The sequence below is a fragment of the Mytilus californianus genome, unplaced genomic scaffold (genome assembly GCF_021869535.1).
Source record: "Mytilus californianus isolate M0D057914Y unplaced genomic scaffold, xbMytCali1.0.p SCAF_4, whole genome shotgun sequence".
Lineage (NCBI taxonomy): Eukaryota > Metazoa > Mollusca > Bivalvia > Mytilida > Mytilidae > Mytilus > Mytilus californianus.
Window position 1 is genome coordinate 123,464,073 of NW_026262690.1, and position 16,795 is coordinate 123,480,867.

Genomic DNA, 16,795 nt, shown 5'->3' on the forward strand with positions numbered 1-16,795 from the left:
AATGTCACTATGAAAAAATGGAAAAAACATCACTTAAATACATAGAGATACAGAACAATCCATTAAATGAAGCACACAATATATGGAAAAGCGTAAAAAACAATAGTAAAGATGTAAAGGCAGGAGAAATAAAAGCAAGAATAAGTACTCAAACGTACATATTACAATCCAAAAGAGCTAAGTTCGATCCGAAAGTTAACCCGATATGTACAATCTGCGAACAGGAAAATGAAGATCTGGAACATTTTATTCTACGCTGCAAAGAATTGGAGCAAATAAGATCTAAATATTGCTCAAAAATAGAACAGACAATGGATGAAATCGATACCTCAACATACAAGAAGATCATACAAGAAGGGAATTTACTGCAGCTCATAATGGACCCCGGACTGTACTAGCAAGGACATAAACTGTTACTCAACTGTGTATGAAAACATTGAAACTCTGGCTAGAAATATGTGCTACGAGATGCACATGCTGCGCACAAAAAGGATTAAAAACTTGAACACAAGACTTAGTACAGTATAAGTAAACCTTTTTAAAATAAAATAGTTCCCTACTTTACCATCTTACTATTTTATGACGTATTAGGACCTAAATTAAATAAAATAAAAAATTTTGCAAAGTTTTAAGATATCCAGTTACCTTTAAAGAATAACGATAAGATCCGAAATAAGGTAACTTTAAACTGTGAAGGTAAACTTATGTATATATGATGAATTGTTTTAAACCCCAACCCTTTTACATAAGTCCTATAAAATAACCTTCTCATTATAAATTCTGATGTACGTATAGCACCTTTAACTAACAATTATAAGAAAGTTTAATTTAAGACCACTTAAATTCTAAATTCTTATTTGTAAATATATCCAGTTCTTACTTAACTTATTCTTACACTTCAGCACATTATGAATATTATTTTTAAAATTTTATGATGACAATCCTATGAATTAGTTATAATATTAATTTTTAGTAATTATTATTGCCTAAATTCAGTCAACTGTACATAATTAAATGCTTCCTTATGTTCTTAAGGTGTATATAGTTGCTACAATTATACCCTATGGGTAGTGCTCCACAATTAATGGAGGAATATACAAGAAACTGAACTGAACTGAATCGGTCGAACGTCGCAAAATATTTACTTTCTTCTCGATTAAAAACAATATAAAAACACTAGCCATTTTTGTTCTAAGTTAGTTCTTTCTCGATTCATAATTCACAGAAATTAAATCAAGGACGGTATTTAAAACTACAAAGTCGACCTTTTTACGGTTTGTTGACATCGAGATTGGCCATTTTGGAATCTCGGAAGAAACTTGCTTTCAATATTTTGACAAGTAACGGTTACTAACCAGCTTTTATATGTATACTAGAATGACTATCAATTTTTGTTATAATTTGTATTCATTTCGGTATATTTTTAAGCTGTCTTACTAATTTTCAACACGTAGATCCACCCAAAGAAAGAGATATCGTGGTGAGTATCTAAAAAGTACGTTCAGAATTATCAATTAGTCACTGAAATATTGCAAATCCTTGAATGATGAAAATTTTTATAAAATCACGACAATCGTAAAATATTGTATCGTCTGCTGAACAATGTCTCAAAGGAAAAAACAAGGCAAATTTTCAAAAAAGAAGAATTTAGAGAAAAACCAACAAATCCAAGGGCTAGTTTTTTCACAGGAGTGGATTGCAAACAGACCACCACAATATACCATCATTTGACTCAGTCCATTGTCAAAACTTAGAACCTGACCACCACGATATACCATCATTTGACTCAGTCCATTGTCAAAACTTAGAACCTGACCACTCATATGCCCAACTGAAAACCATTGAAACATCTGATTTGTATAATGTTGCTTTTGAGTCTGTACCTGATATACAAGATCATGAAGTAGTGGTTGATGATGAATATAATATAAATGTTGATTTTGACTTATTACCATTACCTACTGATTTACTTCCCTTAAACCACTGTAGATATGTTGTCGAACTAGACTATATTGTTCAGCAGTTGAAACAATGTTCCAAATGTGAGGTCCCATTACAATTACATAATTCGTTGGGAGTTAAACCTTATGGTGTTGCTGGTATTTTGTATATTCAATGTACAGAATGTGGTGATATTGCCCGAAATAGATTAGGGAAGACACATCATGCAAATAGTAGTAGAAAAGGAGTTGGTACATGTACATTTGATGTCAATATTACAAAATTAGCTGCAGGTAAACAAATGTTCTTCCAATTATGATAATGATATAGTTTGGTCAATATAAAAAATTGTACTACATATAAAAATAAGAAGATGTGGTATGATTGCCAATAAGACCACTTTCCAACAGAGACCAAATACATATGAGTTAACAGCTTTAGGTCACCGTCCAACCTTTAACAATGAGCAAAACCCATACCACATAGTCAGCTATAAAATGCCCCAAATGATAATTGTAAAACAATTCAAACAAAAAAACTAACAACAATTTTAGTACTTAACAATGAATGAAAAAACAAATATGTTACACAGCATTAAACTTCAATCACTAAATTACAGGCACCTGACTTGGGACAAGCACATACAGCATATGGAGGGGTTTAATTTTTTGCAGGTGCCCAACCTGGGACAGTGTTGTAACAGCGCAATATATGAACAAAATATAAAATCAGTTGAAAAGGGTTTAATCAGTCAGAGGTGCTACTTAAACAAGTGATTTCATCATCACTTATTTCAGTGATTTGATAAATTCAGTTATCACCTATTTAAGTGATTTTAGTGTTTTCTTTGATCTTCAAATGCTAATTTCATTGATTTTCCATATTTTCACAATCTTTTCTATAATTTTCCTACATAAATCAATTATCCCTTTTTCTTTGTATATTTATTTCACCAGTGCGCTTGGGCAGTAAGTTAGTGCGCTAAAGCTTTTAAAAGTACCCTTGGGAATTGTTCTGTAATCAAAAATTCATTAACTACTCTTACTATCAGACAAAGATCAACAATATTAGGTAACCTGATTGGTTTTCTTTAGAGTTAGAATGATCTACTTCAAGGTTATGACCTGATCTACAAACTATTCCAGTTTTTGCATATTTTAAAAAAACTGTAAAAGTGTCAGGCTTATCAAGCAAAAGACAATTTCTGCATGTACATAGTTGTTTTTTCAATGGAATTGTTGTCTTTTTACCAATAAAAAAATCAAGCTTGTGGGAAAAATATCAAGAAAATGTTATAAACACTTATTAAAGTGATTACATTTTAACTTCTAAAATTACTTGTTTCAGTGATTTTAAAAAGTCTGTGTGAAAATTTTTAATATTTCACAGCCAAAATCACTCGAGCAAGTGATTCTGAAATCACTTGTTTAAGTAGTACCCCTGACTGGTTACTATCACCTTAATTTCATGGTTGAGTTTTGTGTTTAGGTTTATTTCTGTGAAAACATTTCATAATAAATCAATGATAATTCTCAGCTACAGTCCTCATGTATAAAGGACAATTAAGCTCTACAACACTTGGGCCACTTTGAGTGACTATAGTTAAGTTTTACCTTTTGGTTCATGTTTTTAGGGCTTGAGATCTGTTTTTGAATACATATTTTCTGGTTACTGTATTATGAATTTAATCTTTTTTTACAGAAGGTAATGAACAAGCAGGTATTAATGCATCCACAGACACTTGTTGGCAGAAGAAAGGTTCTGGAAGGGCTTACAATAGTTTGTCAGGTACATATAAAATCATAGTGCACTATATAAAAACAAACCCAAAAAATGTACATGCATTAAAGGCAAGTGTACAGATATTCAAATATTTAAAAAAAAATCATACTAGTTATAAAATGCTCATCTTGGTATGACTGCAGTTGTCAAAAACTTAACAGTTGGGGCAAGTATGGACACCAAATTCAAGCTTTGTACAGCTCTGAACTTGGATTGTGATTAAATATTTGACTCAGCATAGGTTTTTGACATAGAATGAATGTGGCCTAAGATTTGAAAAAAATTAAATTGGACTTTTCAAGTGGTAATTCCCTTCTTTTAATCTATATTATTAATTGTGCAATTCAGCTCTGATTCTGGATTGTGATTATATACTTGACATAGCATAGGTTCTGACACAGAGTGAAAATAGTCAGTCATTTACCTATTATCATGATTATGGTCCATTTATATAAAAGATCTAACTACATGGTTTGATTCAGCAAATGAAAGAACCAAAAGATTTCAATAATGGATGAATTCAAACTGAGTGTATTTTAGGACCTAAATACGGACAAATTTTATAACTGGGCACAAAATCCAAAATATGAATACAGGGTAATAATCAGCTTATCATAGAACCCCATAAATTTGTATTTGTTGTAATCAATCAATGTTTTATTTTGGACCCTTTGGACCTTAATGTGGACCAATTACAAAACAGGGCAGAAAAATCATAAAATCTAAAAATACACAGATTAGGCATATCAAAAAAAATCAAGAACTAAATATTTGTTGAAATCAAAGTTTATGTTTGGACCCTTTGGACCTTAATGTGGACTTGTTTGAAACTGGCCCCAAGATAAAAAATCTGAATACACATGAGAATCACCATATAAAAGAACCCAAAAAAATCTATATTTCTTAAGAAATCAAACAAAGTTAAATTGGATCCTTTGGACCTCAATGTGTACCAATTTACACACGGGATCACAATCCAAAATATAAATACACAGTTAGATTCTTTCTATTAAACAACCCCAAGTTTTTAAGACTTAGAATTAAACCCCATGGAAATAGGTCAGGAAATAAGCAAATGTATACAAAGTATCAGAAAAGTATTGTTTTTGGCCTTATTCCCTAAAATGTTAGGGCCATAAACCTCAAAATCAATCCCAACCTTTCTTTTTAGCTCAACGGGGCCCAAAGGGCCCCATGTGAGCTTATGCCATCACTTGGCGTCCGTCGTCGTCTGTCGTCGTAAACTATATCAAAAATCTTCTCATCTGAAACTACTGGGCCAAATACCTTCAATCTTTAACTAAATGTTCCTTAGGGTATCTAGTTTATAAATTGTATCCGAAGTTTTGATCCATCAACAAACATGGCCGCCATGGCTAAAAATAGAACATAAGGGTCAAATGCAGTTTTTGGCTTATATCTCAAAAACTAAAGCTTTTAGAGCAAATCTGACATGGGGTAAAATTGTTTAATTGGTCAAGATCAATAAGCTCTGAAATTTTCAGACGAATCGACAACCAAATGTGTATCCATCACCAAACATGGCCGCCATGGCTAAAAATAGAACATAAGGGTCAAATGCAGTTTTTGGCTTATATCTCAAAAACTAAATCTTTTAGAGCAAATGTGACTGGGGTAAATTTGTTTAATTGGTCAAGATCTATCTGCCCTGAAATTTTCAGACAAATGGAACAACCCATTGTTGGGTTGCTGCCACCGAATTGGTAGTTTTAACAAAATTTTGCAGTTTTTTGTTATTATTTTGAATATTATTATAGAATATATATATAAACTGTAAGCAGGAATAATGTTCAGCAAAGTAAGATCTACAAAAAAGTGAATATGACCATAATTGTCAATTGACCCCTTAAGGAGTTATTGCCCTTTAAAGACAATTTTACACAATTTGTTCATCAAGTTTGCTAACATTTAAAAATCTTCTCCTCTGAAATACAGGTGAGCGATTCAGGCTCTTGAGATCCTCTTGTTTGGTATGGATCCTTGTGGTACAAATTCAAAGAGATCCATAGACTTATACTCAAGTAATTGTCAGGCAACCAGAACATTCTAGTTTATTTGCACCTTTTGGTGCCTTATTCCTAAATGGTTTAGGCCATTTCCCACAAAATAAATCCCAACATTCCTTTTGAGGTATGGAACCATGTGGTACAATTTCATAAAGATTCTTACACTTATACACAAGTTATTGTCCCGAAACAAGAAAAATGCTTGTTTTTGGCTCCTTTTTGTATTCCATTCTAAACTTTGCTGCTGTAGATCGTGTATTTTACTATCTCAAAGTAAGTTTACCTTATGACTAATGCAATACTCAAAGAAATATATGGTTTCTGTCTTTTATTCCGACAAAAAGTGGCTTTTACTAAAATTAGGTTGACGCCTTCATTACAGGATTAAACACATTTTTTTCTAGAGTTTGTGAGTAAGAGCCCCGGTTTACACATCAATACCCTCTAGAAAAAATGTGTTTAAACCTTATAATTCTTAAGCCAAATTTGTTTTTTAATTTCAATTTGCTGAAAATCACGGGATCCCTGCAAGCATATGTATCGTGCATGAATAGATTATGAAATTAGTTTCGGAAACATGGTTTATCTAAGTGTAAACCAAGAGAAAAATTCTAATTGACCAATCCAATTCAAGTATTTATAGATATGCAAATCATTTAAGAATTATTACACAATCAATTTGAAATACTTTTATAGCAGCATGATTACTCCATATTTACACTTACTTGCATTAGCATATACATTTAACTTTTCAGGTGTGGCATCACTGATAGGGGAAAAAACAGGGAAAATTGTGCATCACACCCTCAGAATATCCAGCTGCCGTATATGTCGTAATGCACAAAAGAATGGAAGACCACCTAATACCACACAATTGTAAAAAAAACTGGTCAGGGACAGCAAAGGGCATGGAACCAGACATGGTAGTACAGTTGGTGAAGGATGTACATGAACAAAATATTGAAATTAATGAACTGGCAGGTGATGATGATTCTGTTGGGTTTGACAGGGCAAAGAAACTTCTTCCAAATTCTAAAATGGCAAAAACCAGTGATAGAAATCATATAATCAAAAATATCATCAAAAAGCTGTACAGCCTAAAACCAAAGCAAAAGGAGTTGACGCCAATGGTAATAAATGCAATTACCAAGAATTATTCCTACATGTTGGCACAAAACCAAGGCAGTCCAGAAAAAATTGAAAAAGGAGTCAGAGGGATGATTGACCATATGTATGGGAAACACCAAACCTGTGATATGAAATGGTGTGGTTATCTAAAAGACAGAACATCATACAGGCACACAAACTTACCCCTCGGAAAGGACTTGACATCTGAAAGCCTCAAAGCTGATCTAGAGAAATTGTTTATGGGAAAAATTGAAAGCCAATCAAAGAAACTGTCAAAACTTGCTAGTTCCCAAGCAAATGAAAGCTTTAACCATACGGTCTCAACCAAAGCAGGAAAAAATAAGCATTATTCTGGTTCCTCAAGTTTAAATTATCGTGTCAGTGCAGCAGTCTTACAAAAAAATGAGGGATATGGTTATTTGTCAAAGGTAATATTTGCAAATTATACTTTTATGGTTTTTTCCCAAAAAAAATATTCTGATCCCAAGTTTGATGAAAAAAATATTCTGTTCAAGCAGATGACAAAAAAATATTCTGAATCCAGATTTCCCCATTACCTTATAGTGTTAAGTTTTGAAGAAAAAAAGTTTGATTACTAGCGACAAAAAGTAAATAAAATTGCTCTGCATGAAAAATATTTTATGACTCAAACAACAGATCATTACCCCCCTTGATGTTCAATGGTTGCTCACTAATGTTTCAAAACAAAATAAGGGAAATTTGTTATTACACTATACAAAAAGTATATTTTAAAGGTGAAATGTAATTTTAAGAAATAAAATTTAGAATTGAAATGGGGAATGTGTTAAACAGACAGCAAACCTAACCAAAACAGAAAACAGCCAAAGTCCATTAATGGGTCTTCAACACAGCAAGAAAATCTCGCATCCTTGTTCCTTCTTCATTATTTTTGTAGTTTTATAGGGTATAAAAACCTAAAGTGATTCATGTAAAATGTGCTTTGATCAATGCTTTTACATCAAAATAAAACTTTGCAACAAAGAGGAACAGTCATTTCTTAAATAACTGTTAAGACCATCCTCATATTGAATTTATACATGTTGTTATTTATTTATTTTTTAAGGTTAGTGAAGCAGCAGGGTTGTCACCTCCCGTATGATAAACATGACACGTACTCCTGTCGGACAGTAGCCGTACTGTAGCAGTACTGAGAACCGTACTTATAATATTCATTTGGACTTTTCTTTGAATTGCTTATAATAGATACCCCGGCAGGACTTTCAGCGAAATTAGCCGTAAACCGGCTCGAAATATTTAAATTAGCAGGAGTCCGGTTCATAAAGTCCAGCTGGACTTTAATAAAAGTGCGTCTGAAAAAAAATCCAGCCGGCATTACTGGCAAAAATATGGACTCTATAAAGTTCAGCTGGACTTCAAAAAGTGCAGTTTGACTTTTAAAGATGATCTCAGCAGGGGTGAATCCAGCTATTTTCAAAAGGAAGGGGGGGGGGGATAGGGGGAGGGGGTCCAACCATATGTCCCCATTCAAATGTATTGATCGTCAAAATAATGGGGGGTTCCAACCCCCGGAACCCTCCCCCTGGATCCGCCACTGCTCAGTTTTTCTTCAGATGGTTGATTCTTTCTGATTTAATTTGCATCATGGATCCCTTGCTATAATCTGAAAATAGAAAAAAAAACAGATGACATTATGCATATATACTGGTTATTTCTTTTTCTTTTTTGTACTGTCTTACTGGCAAAACCAAGAAATGGGGTATTGAGAAGCTAAATGATAACTTACAAAAAATTGTGGTTATTTAATAACCTAAATAATTTTAAAGTGGCTAAAAATAAAATAAAGTTGGCTTTCAAAATCACTTAAAGTGTAGAAATCCAGGCCTCGACAATAACACTTGTCCGATTGTCCGGTACCAGAGGAAAAAAAGGTCGGACAAGTAAAAGCTATATCAAGCTTGTCCGACGGGACAAGTAAAATTATTCTGCAGAAAATAAATTTAATCCAACTTTGATGAACAAAGTAATTATAAACAAAAAACAAGAAAAGAAGATAAAAACAAGTACTAATTTGACATGTTTACTTGCAATCGATACTTTAAAACTGGTTCTTTGTCAGGTACTTTTTTAGAGGTAAAAGGCATACTTTTCTCGGAAACCAGTCTTACTGAGGGTGTCATTGGGTCCAGTCATTAGTGTAACCCTCTTACTGATCGGCTTTGTAGATAAGGAAACTTTTCAAGACAGTTGTCACCAGCTGGAAAAACGATTCCGCTCCAAATTTAATAGACAGTTTGGCACCTAGGAGACATATTTAATAGACATGATTAATAGACAGTTTGGCAACGCAGGAGACATTTCGGGACCAAAACAAATCAGTACCTGGTTTTCGAACTTATTCTGTTGCTTTATAATAAATACCATACCGGTAATTTTTTTAACAAAAAATATTTAAAAAAAAAAAATGAAGAAATTATTTACCATAAAATTCACAAAATCATATTTCATCATTTGTAGAAAAAAAACAATACTTGCAATACGGTGACCTATATATTTTAATTTCTGTGTCATTTGGTCTCTTGCAGAGAGTTGTCTCATTGGCATCATACCTCATCTTTTTTTTTATTGATTGCATTTGAAAAAACTTTTTTCAACCTAAAAACCAAGATACAAATCCAATGAGTGTACATTGACAGGCTTATCAGACAGTGCCTCATGTGCAGAGTCTGATGAGACTTTGGCACTAAAGAAAGCTAGAACGTAAGTCCTGTGACATGACTAGATTCAGTTGTTCTCGACTCATATTTTTGTAAAGTATTTCAAAAGATATCAATCAAATTCTGTTCTTTTGTTTTAATTCATTTTGTTCCTTGAATCAACTTAAAATGCAAAAATGGTTATTATTAAGATTTTTTTTGGACAAGTTACAATTTCATTCGGACAAGTAAGTTTTGGTATGTACTTGTCCTACTGGACAAGTTGAAAAAAAAGTTATTGTAGAGGCCTGAAATCCTTTCAAAACAACTCAAATAATAACCATTCCTTAATACAGATCGAGGGATTAAAAAATATAACAATACATTTTTTAACACAACAATTCAAAACAGGAAGTGACAGGGACATAACAGACAAGATGAAGATTATTGCATGAATATAAATAGTTGATGTAGGTTTTTTATTCTTTTTACTCTTCAAAAATAAGAATTAAGCTATTTATAATATTATAATTATTTTATTAATAAGTTGAATAAAAAGAGCATATCTGATAATATCACCAACATGGTGGAATTCAATTTATTGTACTTACCAGAATTATGCAATCCAAAACACATGCAAACAGCAATCTTCCTAAATTGTCATTGATGCCAGTCAGAATAACCCATCTTCTCTATTTAATGTGAAAAGAATTACTTCCAAACATTTGCTTTACATCCAATGATATATAAAATTCTCATTTTGTTCAAGAAAGAAGACACATCTTCCTGTTTATTCCAAATTCAAATGTTGTTGTATTGCAATACATGAGGTTGTTTAACATGTTAAGGAGTTGTTTTAAATGTTCCTCTTATGACTAATTGCATGTGCCTTAATTTTGAATATGTGATATATTAAAAAAAGAAAATCAATTATTAATTTGTTTAATTATGAAATTTTTAATAAAAGTGATAGTAATTGCAGAAATATGTATTTCGAAATGTATTCTCCCACATATGGCCTCAATCTCTGTGGAGATAGTACTTCCTGTGACCTGTCCAGACTGAGGTTAATTGAAAACAGATGGCACATTTCTACAAGACTAACTGCTATTAAATCACTGTTGATCACTATTATATGGCTCAAGTTTCTAATTGATGTTAAAGATTATGAATGATAATTATAAATTTTATGCATTCATCTAATTAAATATAAATATACTAGAAAATGTATAAATTTGACCTGTAACAGATGTTGCTAGTGTTTTTTTTTATGAAAAAAGTAGAAATGTTAAATAATTGCTGTATATTAAACATATTAACTTGGATATAATTCAATCAAAAGTCACCAAAATTAAATTTTAACTTTCCATCAACAGTCTATGTTAAATATTTCATAATGCCCTAAATGGAATTGAAAATCTAGGGAAAGTATCACATCTTATAGTTTGAACTAAAAGTATATTGCAAAAAAATATTTTATCATTATTATTAATTACTTGCAAACTTTCATTTTTAACTGTTTTACATTTTGAAAGAATTGTTCCTTTTAAAGAACAGAAAAAGAATTGTTCCTTTCAAAGAACAGAATCTAATGTAGCAAACTTTTTATTTCTGTAAGGGTAGATTTGGCTGATGAAAATTTTCCAAGTCTAAATTCCTGCTCATAAATGAATGTAAAATTTTCTAAGACAAAAATCCTGCTGATCATTCTACAGAAAGGAATAAATTTCCTCAAAAGTCCAGCCGTGTTTATTTCTTGTAAGCATTACAAAAAGTGCGGTTGGACTTTTTAGAAAATACCGGCTGGCAAATAACCCAAGTATAAGAAAAAGTACGTGTACGGCTCATGTCAGACTGGACTTTTCAATGTCAGACTGGAATACGTCTCAAGTCTAGCTAGAGTCCAGTTGAACTCCAGTTCATACGGGTTGGGAATGAGACTATCAAGAGGGCTATACGATTGAATAGAAAGAGGAATAAAAAATCTGAAAGAGCCAAAACAAAGCAGCACAAAAAAAGAAGAATCAATTTTAAAATAAAGAAAGATCAGGAAAAAGTACCGGTGTTGATATAAGAGAAGGAAGAACTTATGAAAGTGAAATAGGTACATCCTTAACTTTTTAAACTGTCTTAGAATTTAAACTTTGACTTGTTAATTCATTTAACTTATTGCAAATTTAACCAAAGTATGATTTTTAAACTTTCTCTGTCTTTCGTACTTATAATTGATTAGCGGAGGGCCCCTTTTTTGGTCTGTAAGATTGATGCATGACATGCAATAAGGATTATCAAAGTTATAAAATAGAACATACTTTAAACATTTGATGTTTCATTTACTTTTGTACAAACACATTTTACACCATATATTACAATTAAAATCTGCAATTTTGTTTTTACAAAACTTGATGTGTTATAGGAATGAACAATGAGAAGTTAGATGAAGAAATCCCTGCTCCAATGAATGCATCTTCATGTATACCGATAGATATTTCTACAGCTCCACTGGTAGTCCTTGATTTAGAAACTACAAGCCCTCCTATGTAAGTCGTTAATATATAAATATATAGAAAAATTGTTCTCATATTGGCCCGGGTATCAACCCGAGACGTAGTCGAGGTGCTGATATGGGTCGAGGGATGATACCCGGGCCGATATGGAAAAGGCCATGTATTAATCTCTTTATCATATACTTCCGACAATTGTTTTATGTAAGGCAAATACACAAATGAAATAACTAAAACAGTCAAAAACTTTATAAAGAAGTTAAATTATGAATCCAACAAATACACTATCATTGTCCAACAATAGCATCACTACCTCCATATATATATTTATGTTACCATTTCCTATAGAGGCATTTTGAAACATTGAAAATTTGGAAGCAAAGAAGTATTTACAGTTTTATGATCATTATTACTACATGTTGTACTATGAGATGATTCATAATTGTCAATGGCATTTGTTAGCAAGTACTTAACTATCATCATTTTGAGAATCTATATTATTGGATTTAGCCATGTTAACATCTGTTTTTCAATAACAGGTGGTTCTGTACAAACGAATTTACCACTGGATCCAATACACCTTATCGCTATTTGTCCGCCATTACTGGACATCACAAAAGTTCCCGTAAAATTTTGACGTCATAATAAAAAATATCTGACGCCACAATGGAAAATTAAACAGACGATACCGGAAATAACGGAAGTAACTTGCACGAGAGGCCCCTGATATGGGTTAACAGCCCGGGTGGGAAATTATGGCTTGTGTACTTCCGTTCATTACACATATGCAAAAGCTATCATATTAATGCTAAGTATATGATAAAATAAATTATATGAAAACTTTATATGCTTATATACATTGTATATTGGTTATTGCACATGGAACCAGCTTTTCATTCTTCTTTTTGAAGTAATACTTTTATATATATATCACTCAAATATTAAAGTTAGAGATAAATGTATAACACAGCAGGAAAATTGCCCATACAAATTTCTTAAATTGTCTACATAAAAAATGGAGATGTGGTATGATTGCCAATTTATTAATTAATGAGACTGTATCCCCCCAAAGTTCAAATAGAGTGAAAGTAGGCAATTATAGGCAATCATACAGACTTCAACAATGAAAATCATAAACCTATATCACACAGGAGGCTTTAACAGACCCTCACATGAAAAACTAAAAGAGAAAAGTGAACATTAGATATTGTAAACACTTTATTAGAATAATAAATCATGAAAAAAATAATTAGTTTCCTTTTCAGGCCATTTTGGTGATAAGATTAACCCATACATTGCTAAAACTATTGAATTAGCAGGTAACATATTTTGTATTTATTGAGAAATATTGAAATAAGAAAAACTAAACTAATTTTTTTTTTCAGATAGAACCTCAGATGTTATACAGATTGCTGCAACTTCAAACAATAATGAATTTAGCAGTTACATCTTTCCAAACCAACCTATCTCAAAACAGGCCCTCGAAATTACAAAAAAATACCGTTTCTGCAAATCAGGGGTCTGTTGTTCAACTTGTCGTTAAAGTAAACGAGTCGTTAAATTTTACTAATCACTGCGTTAAATTTAATCAGTCCATTATCATGTTGTTCAACTTGTCGTTAAATTTAACGAGTCATTTAAAATTGTCAAAGTGTCGTTATATTTAATCGACCTCATTGAGGTTGATTAAATTTTAATCAGTTGATTACCCTCAATCTAAGATGGCTGTCAATGTATTGTTTCTACCACCTGTTGTACGGAGAGAGCGACATTTTCGTGGTTTTGACCCTCTTGAAAGGGAATTTTCTGATGAGGAGCTAAGGCAGAGGTATAGATTTGGCAGAGAGACCATTGAGTACTTGTCTGATTTAATGAGAGGGGATCTGGAGCTTGGGACAAATAAGGAGACAGCCCTTTCAGTGGAACAACAAGTTATGATTGCCTTGAGGTTTTATGGCAGTGGATCTCACTTGCAAGTTGTTGGGGACACAATGGGATTTGACAAATCAACTGTGTCTCGGGTGATCGACCGCGTGACGGAGTTATTAGTTGCCAGGAAGGACGAGTTCATGTCGTGGCCAGATAACCAGAGGAATAACGTAATAAGGGCTGGGTTTTATAAAAAGGCTGGTTTTCCAAACGTGGTTGGATGCATTGATGGGACCCACATAAGGATTACTGGGCCTAGCATTGATGAACCAGCATTTGTTAACAGAAAGGGGTTCCACAGCATCAACGTACAAGCCATTTGTGACCATGAAGGTAATTTAAAACACTATATTCTACCTATTTTATGTTTACAACATGCATTGTGTGCGTCCTTTTTCTTGACCTTCAATCGTCCTTAACCATATACAATATTGGCTGGTTTTCTGTTGAACTGGTTTTCAGCTAATTTGAAAATTGATGAAAAAAGATGGACAACTCAATCTTGTCATATACTTTTTATTGGATCCGTAAAATCAATGCGTTTACTGTTTCACTTTCAAATATGATGGATCGAGTGAACTGCTAGGTGTTTATGATCGTTTATGCTTAATACATAAATTTATTGATCAAAATAGTTGTAAAGATGTGCCCATCCACCCCTTATCTGCTTCAGGTAGAATTTGGTCAGGCTTAAACTTTGAAACGACAACGTAAATAGTGTGCCTCATGTAGTTTGCAGAAATTCTGGATCTACCTCTAAATGTTTCTGTGTCAGAGGAGACAGAAATAGTGACCAATCCCCAAGCCAGTCATTGTTCAATACATTTAAAAAAAAGGGAGCATAACTTCTATGCAATGTATTGTTTATCTGAATTGTTACTATACATATTTTGTTTTCACCACATTCCAAATTCGGCCAATATTTTAATGACTGGAACTATAATGGACAAACTATGCATGCATAAAAAAGAAGATGTGGTATTATTACTAATGAGACAACTCTCCACAAGAGATTAAATGACACAGAAATTATTTCTTTGATATTCCAAATCTAACCGTGTATTTAGATTTTTAATTTTAAGTCCCGTTTTTTAAATTGGTCTACATTAAGGTCCAAAGGGTCCAAAATTAAACATAGTTTGATTTTAGCAAAAATTGAATTCTTGGGGTTCTTTGATATGCTGAATCTAAACATGTGTTTAGATTTTTGATTATGGGCCAAGTTTTCAAGTTTGTCCAAGTAGGGGTCCAAAATTAAACTTTGTTTGATTTTAACAAAAATTGAATATATGGGGTTCTTTGATATGCTGAATCTAACCATGTATTTTGATTTTGGACATTGGACCATAATAGGTAAATTAAAAAAATTCAAGTTCTTAGACCAAATTCTTTCTGTGTCAGAAACCTATGCTGTGTCAAATATTTAATAACAATCCAAATTCAGAGCTGTATCAAGCTTGAATGTTGTGTCCATACTTGCCCCAACTGTTCAGGGTTCGACCTCTGCGGTCGTATCAAGCTGTGCCCCAGCGAAGCATTTTATTTCTTCTTGTGAGAGCTGTCTACTTAATCTTTCATTAGTACATTTTTTCTATTTCTCTAAATTTTGGTTTAGGTATTCATAATTGTCCCCTTCTATGTCAGGGCCTTTTATAGCCTACTTAATACAGTATTTTTTTTATTGATGACGGCCGTACGGTTGCCTATAATTGCTTTCATCCACTTAATTCATTTTAACTTTGTAGGATATATACATTTTTAGTTATAAAATTGACAATCATACCAAATCTCCTTATTTTTATATGTAAAAAGAAAACGAGAAAACTGAAAAATCAGTTGTATATTAAAGGGCCGATGAAGCTGACCTCAGAAACACGTAAAATGTCAAGCCCTGACAAAAACACAATTCATCACACAGATCAAAACCCTAAAATTATACGGAGAACAGGGATCCAGTTGGAAAATAGGTAATGTTGGTTCGGTAAATTCAGGAAGTCCTGTTGGGGTAGATGCTCCATGTTAGTCATTACTGTAACTATAATAAATCGTGAATGAAACAGTACATCATCAGTTGGACTTTTTGCTCAGCTTCATACCTGATTTTGTCCTTTTTTCATTAATAGTGTTAAAAATATGCACACGTCACATTGTGTTTCTGTTACTGAAAGTAATTTTTTTCGTAATAGATTTATTTAATCTCAGCCTTATTCATGAACAACGTTGCATCATGCTACTTACAAATAGTATTTCTGTCACACTTTAAAATAAGAAATAAATGTTTTTAAATTGTATTCCAGATCCGAATGAAACCAGATAAAGCTTGCTGTATCATCATTGCTTGTGGTGTTCTGCACAATATTGCCATCATAAGGAATGAACCTGACGTTGCAGAAGAACAATTAATTGACAATCAACCTCAGATGCCATCCTATAATGGTCCACAGGACGGAAAAGGCATACAGGACCATTTTGCTACCACTTTTTTTGCCTAACAAATTGCATGTTTTTATTTTTTCATATTTTGATACATTGTCATTCATTAAAAAAATGAGGAAATTTGAAAATAGCAACAAATCTTTATATGATCATTTTGACAATCTGTCGACAGAGGAAGTGTGCATTTTCGGCTTAAAAATTGGTATGGTAAATAGTGAGCAGTTAGTCGCCTATGAAATTAAAAACCCAGTAGCCATGCAACTGTACTTCAGTATAAAAATAAGAATATGTGGTATGATTGCCAATTGATTATATCAATTACCATATGGTAAAAATTAAATTATTTAAATGCCCAAAAAGGCGCAAGCCAGGT

The 16,795-nt window shown here is 32.5% G+C and overlaps 1 protein-coding gene and 1 long non-coding RNA gene across 3 annotated transcripts; both read left to right on the forward strand.

The window, feature by feature from the left end:
• The first annotated feature begins 1,289 nt into the window (after positions 1–1,289).
• LOC127739307 (uncharacterized) lies at positions 1,290–8,332 on the forward strand. 2 transcript variants are annotated; one of them, XR_008000389.1, is made up of 4 exons: positions 1,290–1,480; positions 3,643–3,729; positions 6,506–7,306; positions 7,963–8,332. XR_008000389.1 is itself a non-coding variant. In XM_052250980.1 (2 exons), the coding sequence occupies exons 1-2, from the start codon at positions 6,587–6,589 to the stop codon at positions 7,996–7,998; spliced, it is 756 nt and encodes a 251-aa protein (XP_052106940.1). In that variant the 5' UTR covers positions 6,524–6,586; the 3' UTR covers positions 7,999–8,332. The 2 variants fall into 2 exon arrangements, 1 of the variants encoding a protein (XP_052106940.1); XM_052250980.1 differs by lacking the exons at positions 1,290–1,480; positions 3,643–3,729 and having other exon boundaries at positions 6,524–7,306.
• A 1,537-nt stretch (positions 8,333–9,869) lies between these two features.
• On the forward strand, positions 9,870–16,547 carry LOC127739308 (uncharacterized). The gene is made up of 4 exons (XR_008000390.1): positions 9,870–11,657; positions 11,970–12,093; positions 13,443–14,319; positions 16,284–16,547. It is a non-coding gene; the product is annotated as an uncharacterized LOC127739308 (long non-coding RNA).
• The last annotated feature ends 248 nt before the right edge of the window (positions 16,548–16,795 follow it).

What these genes read in the sequence shown, in the direction of transcription:
- LOC127739307 (XM_052250980.1), top strand. Translation starts at nt 6,587, where the DNA reads ATGCACAAAAGAATGGAAGACCACCTAATACCACACAATTGTAAAAAA. An exon ending in GATATGGTTATTTGTCAAAG is followed by an intron (nt 7,307 to 7,962) that starts GTAATATTTGCA and finishes TTATTTTTTAAG; the next exon opens with GTTAGTGAAGCAGCAGGGTT.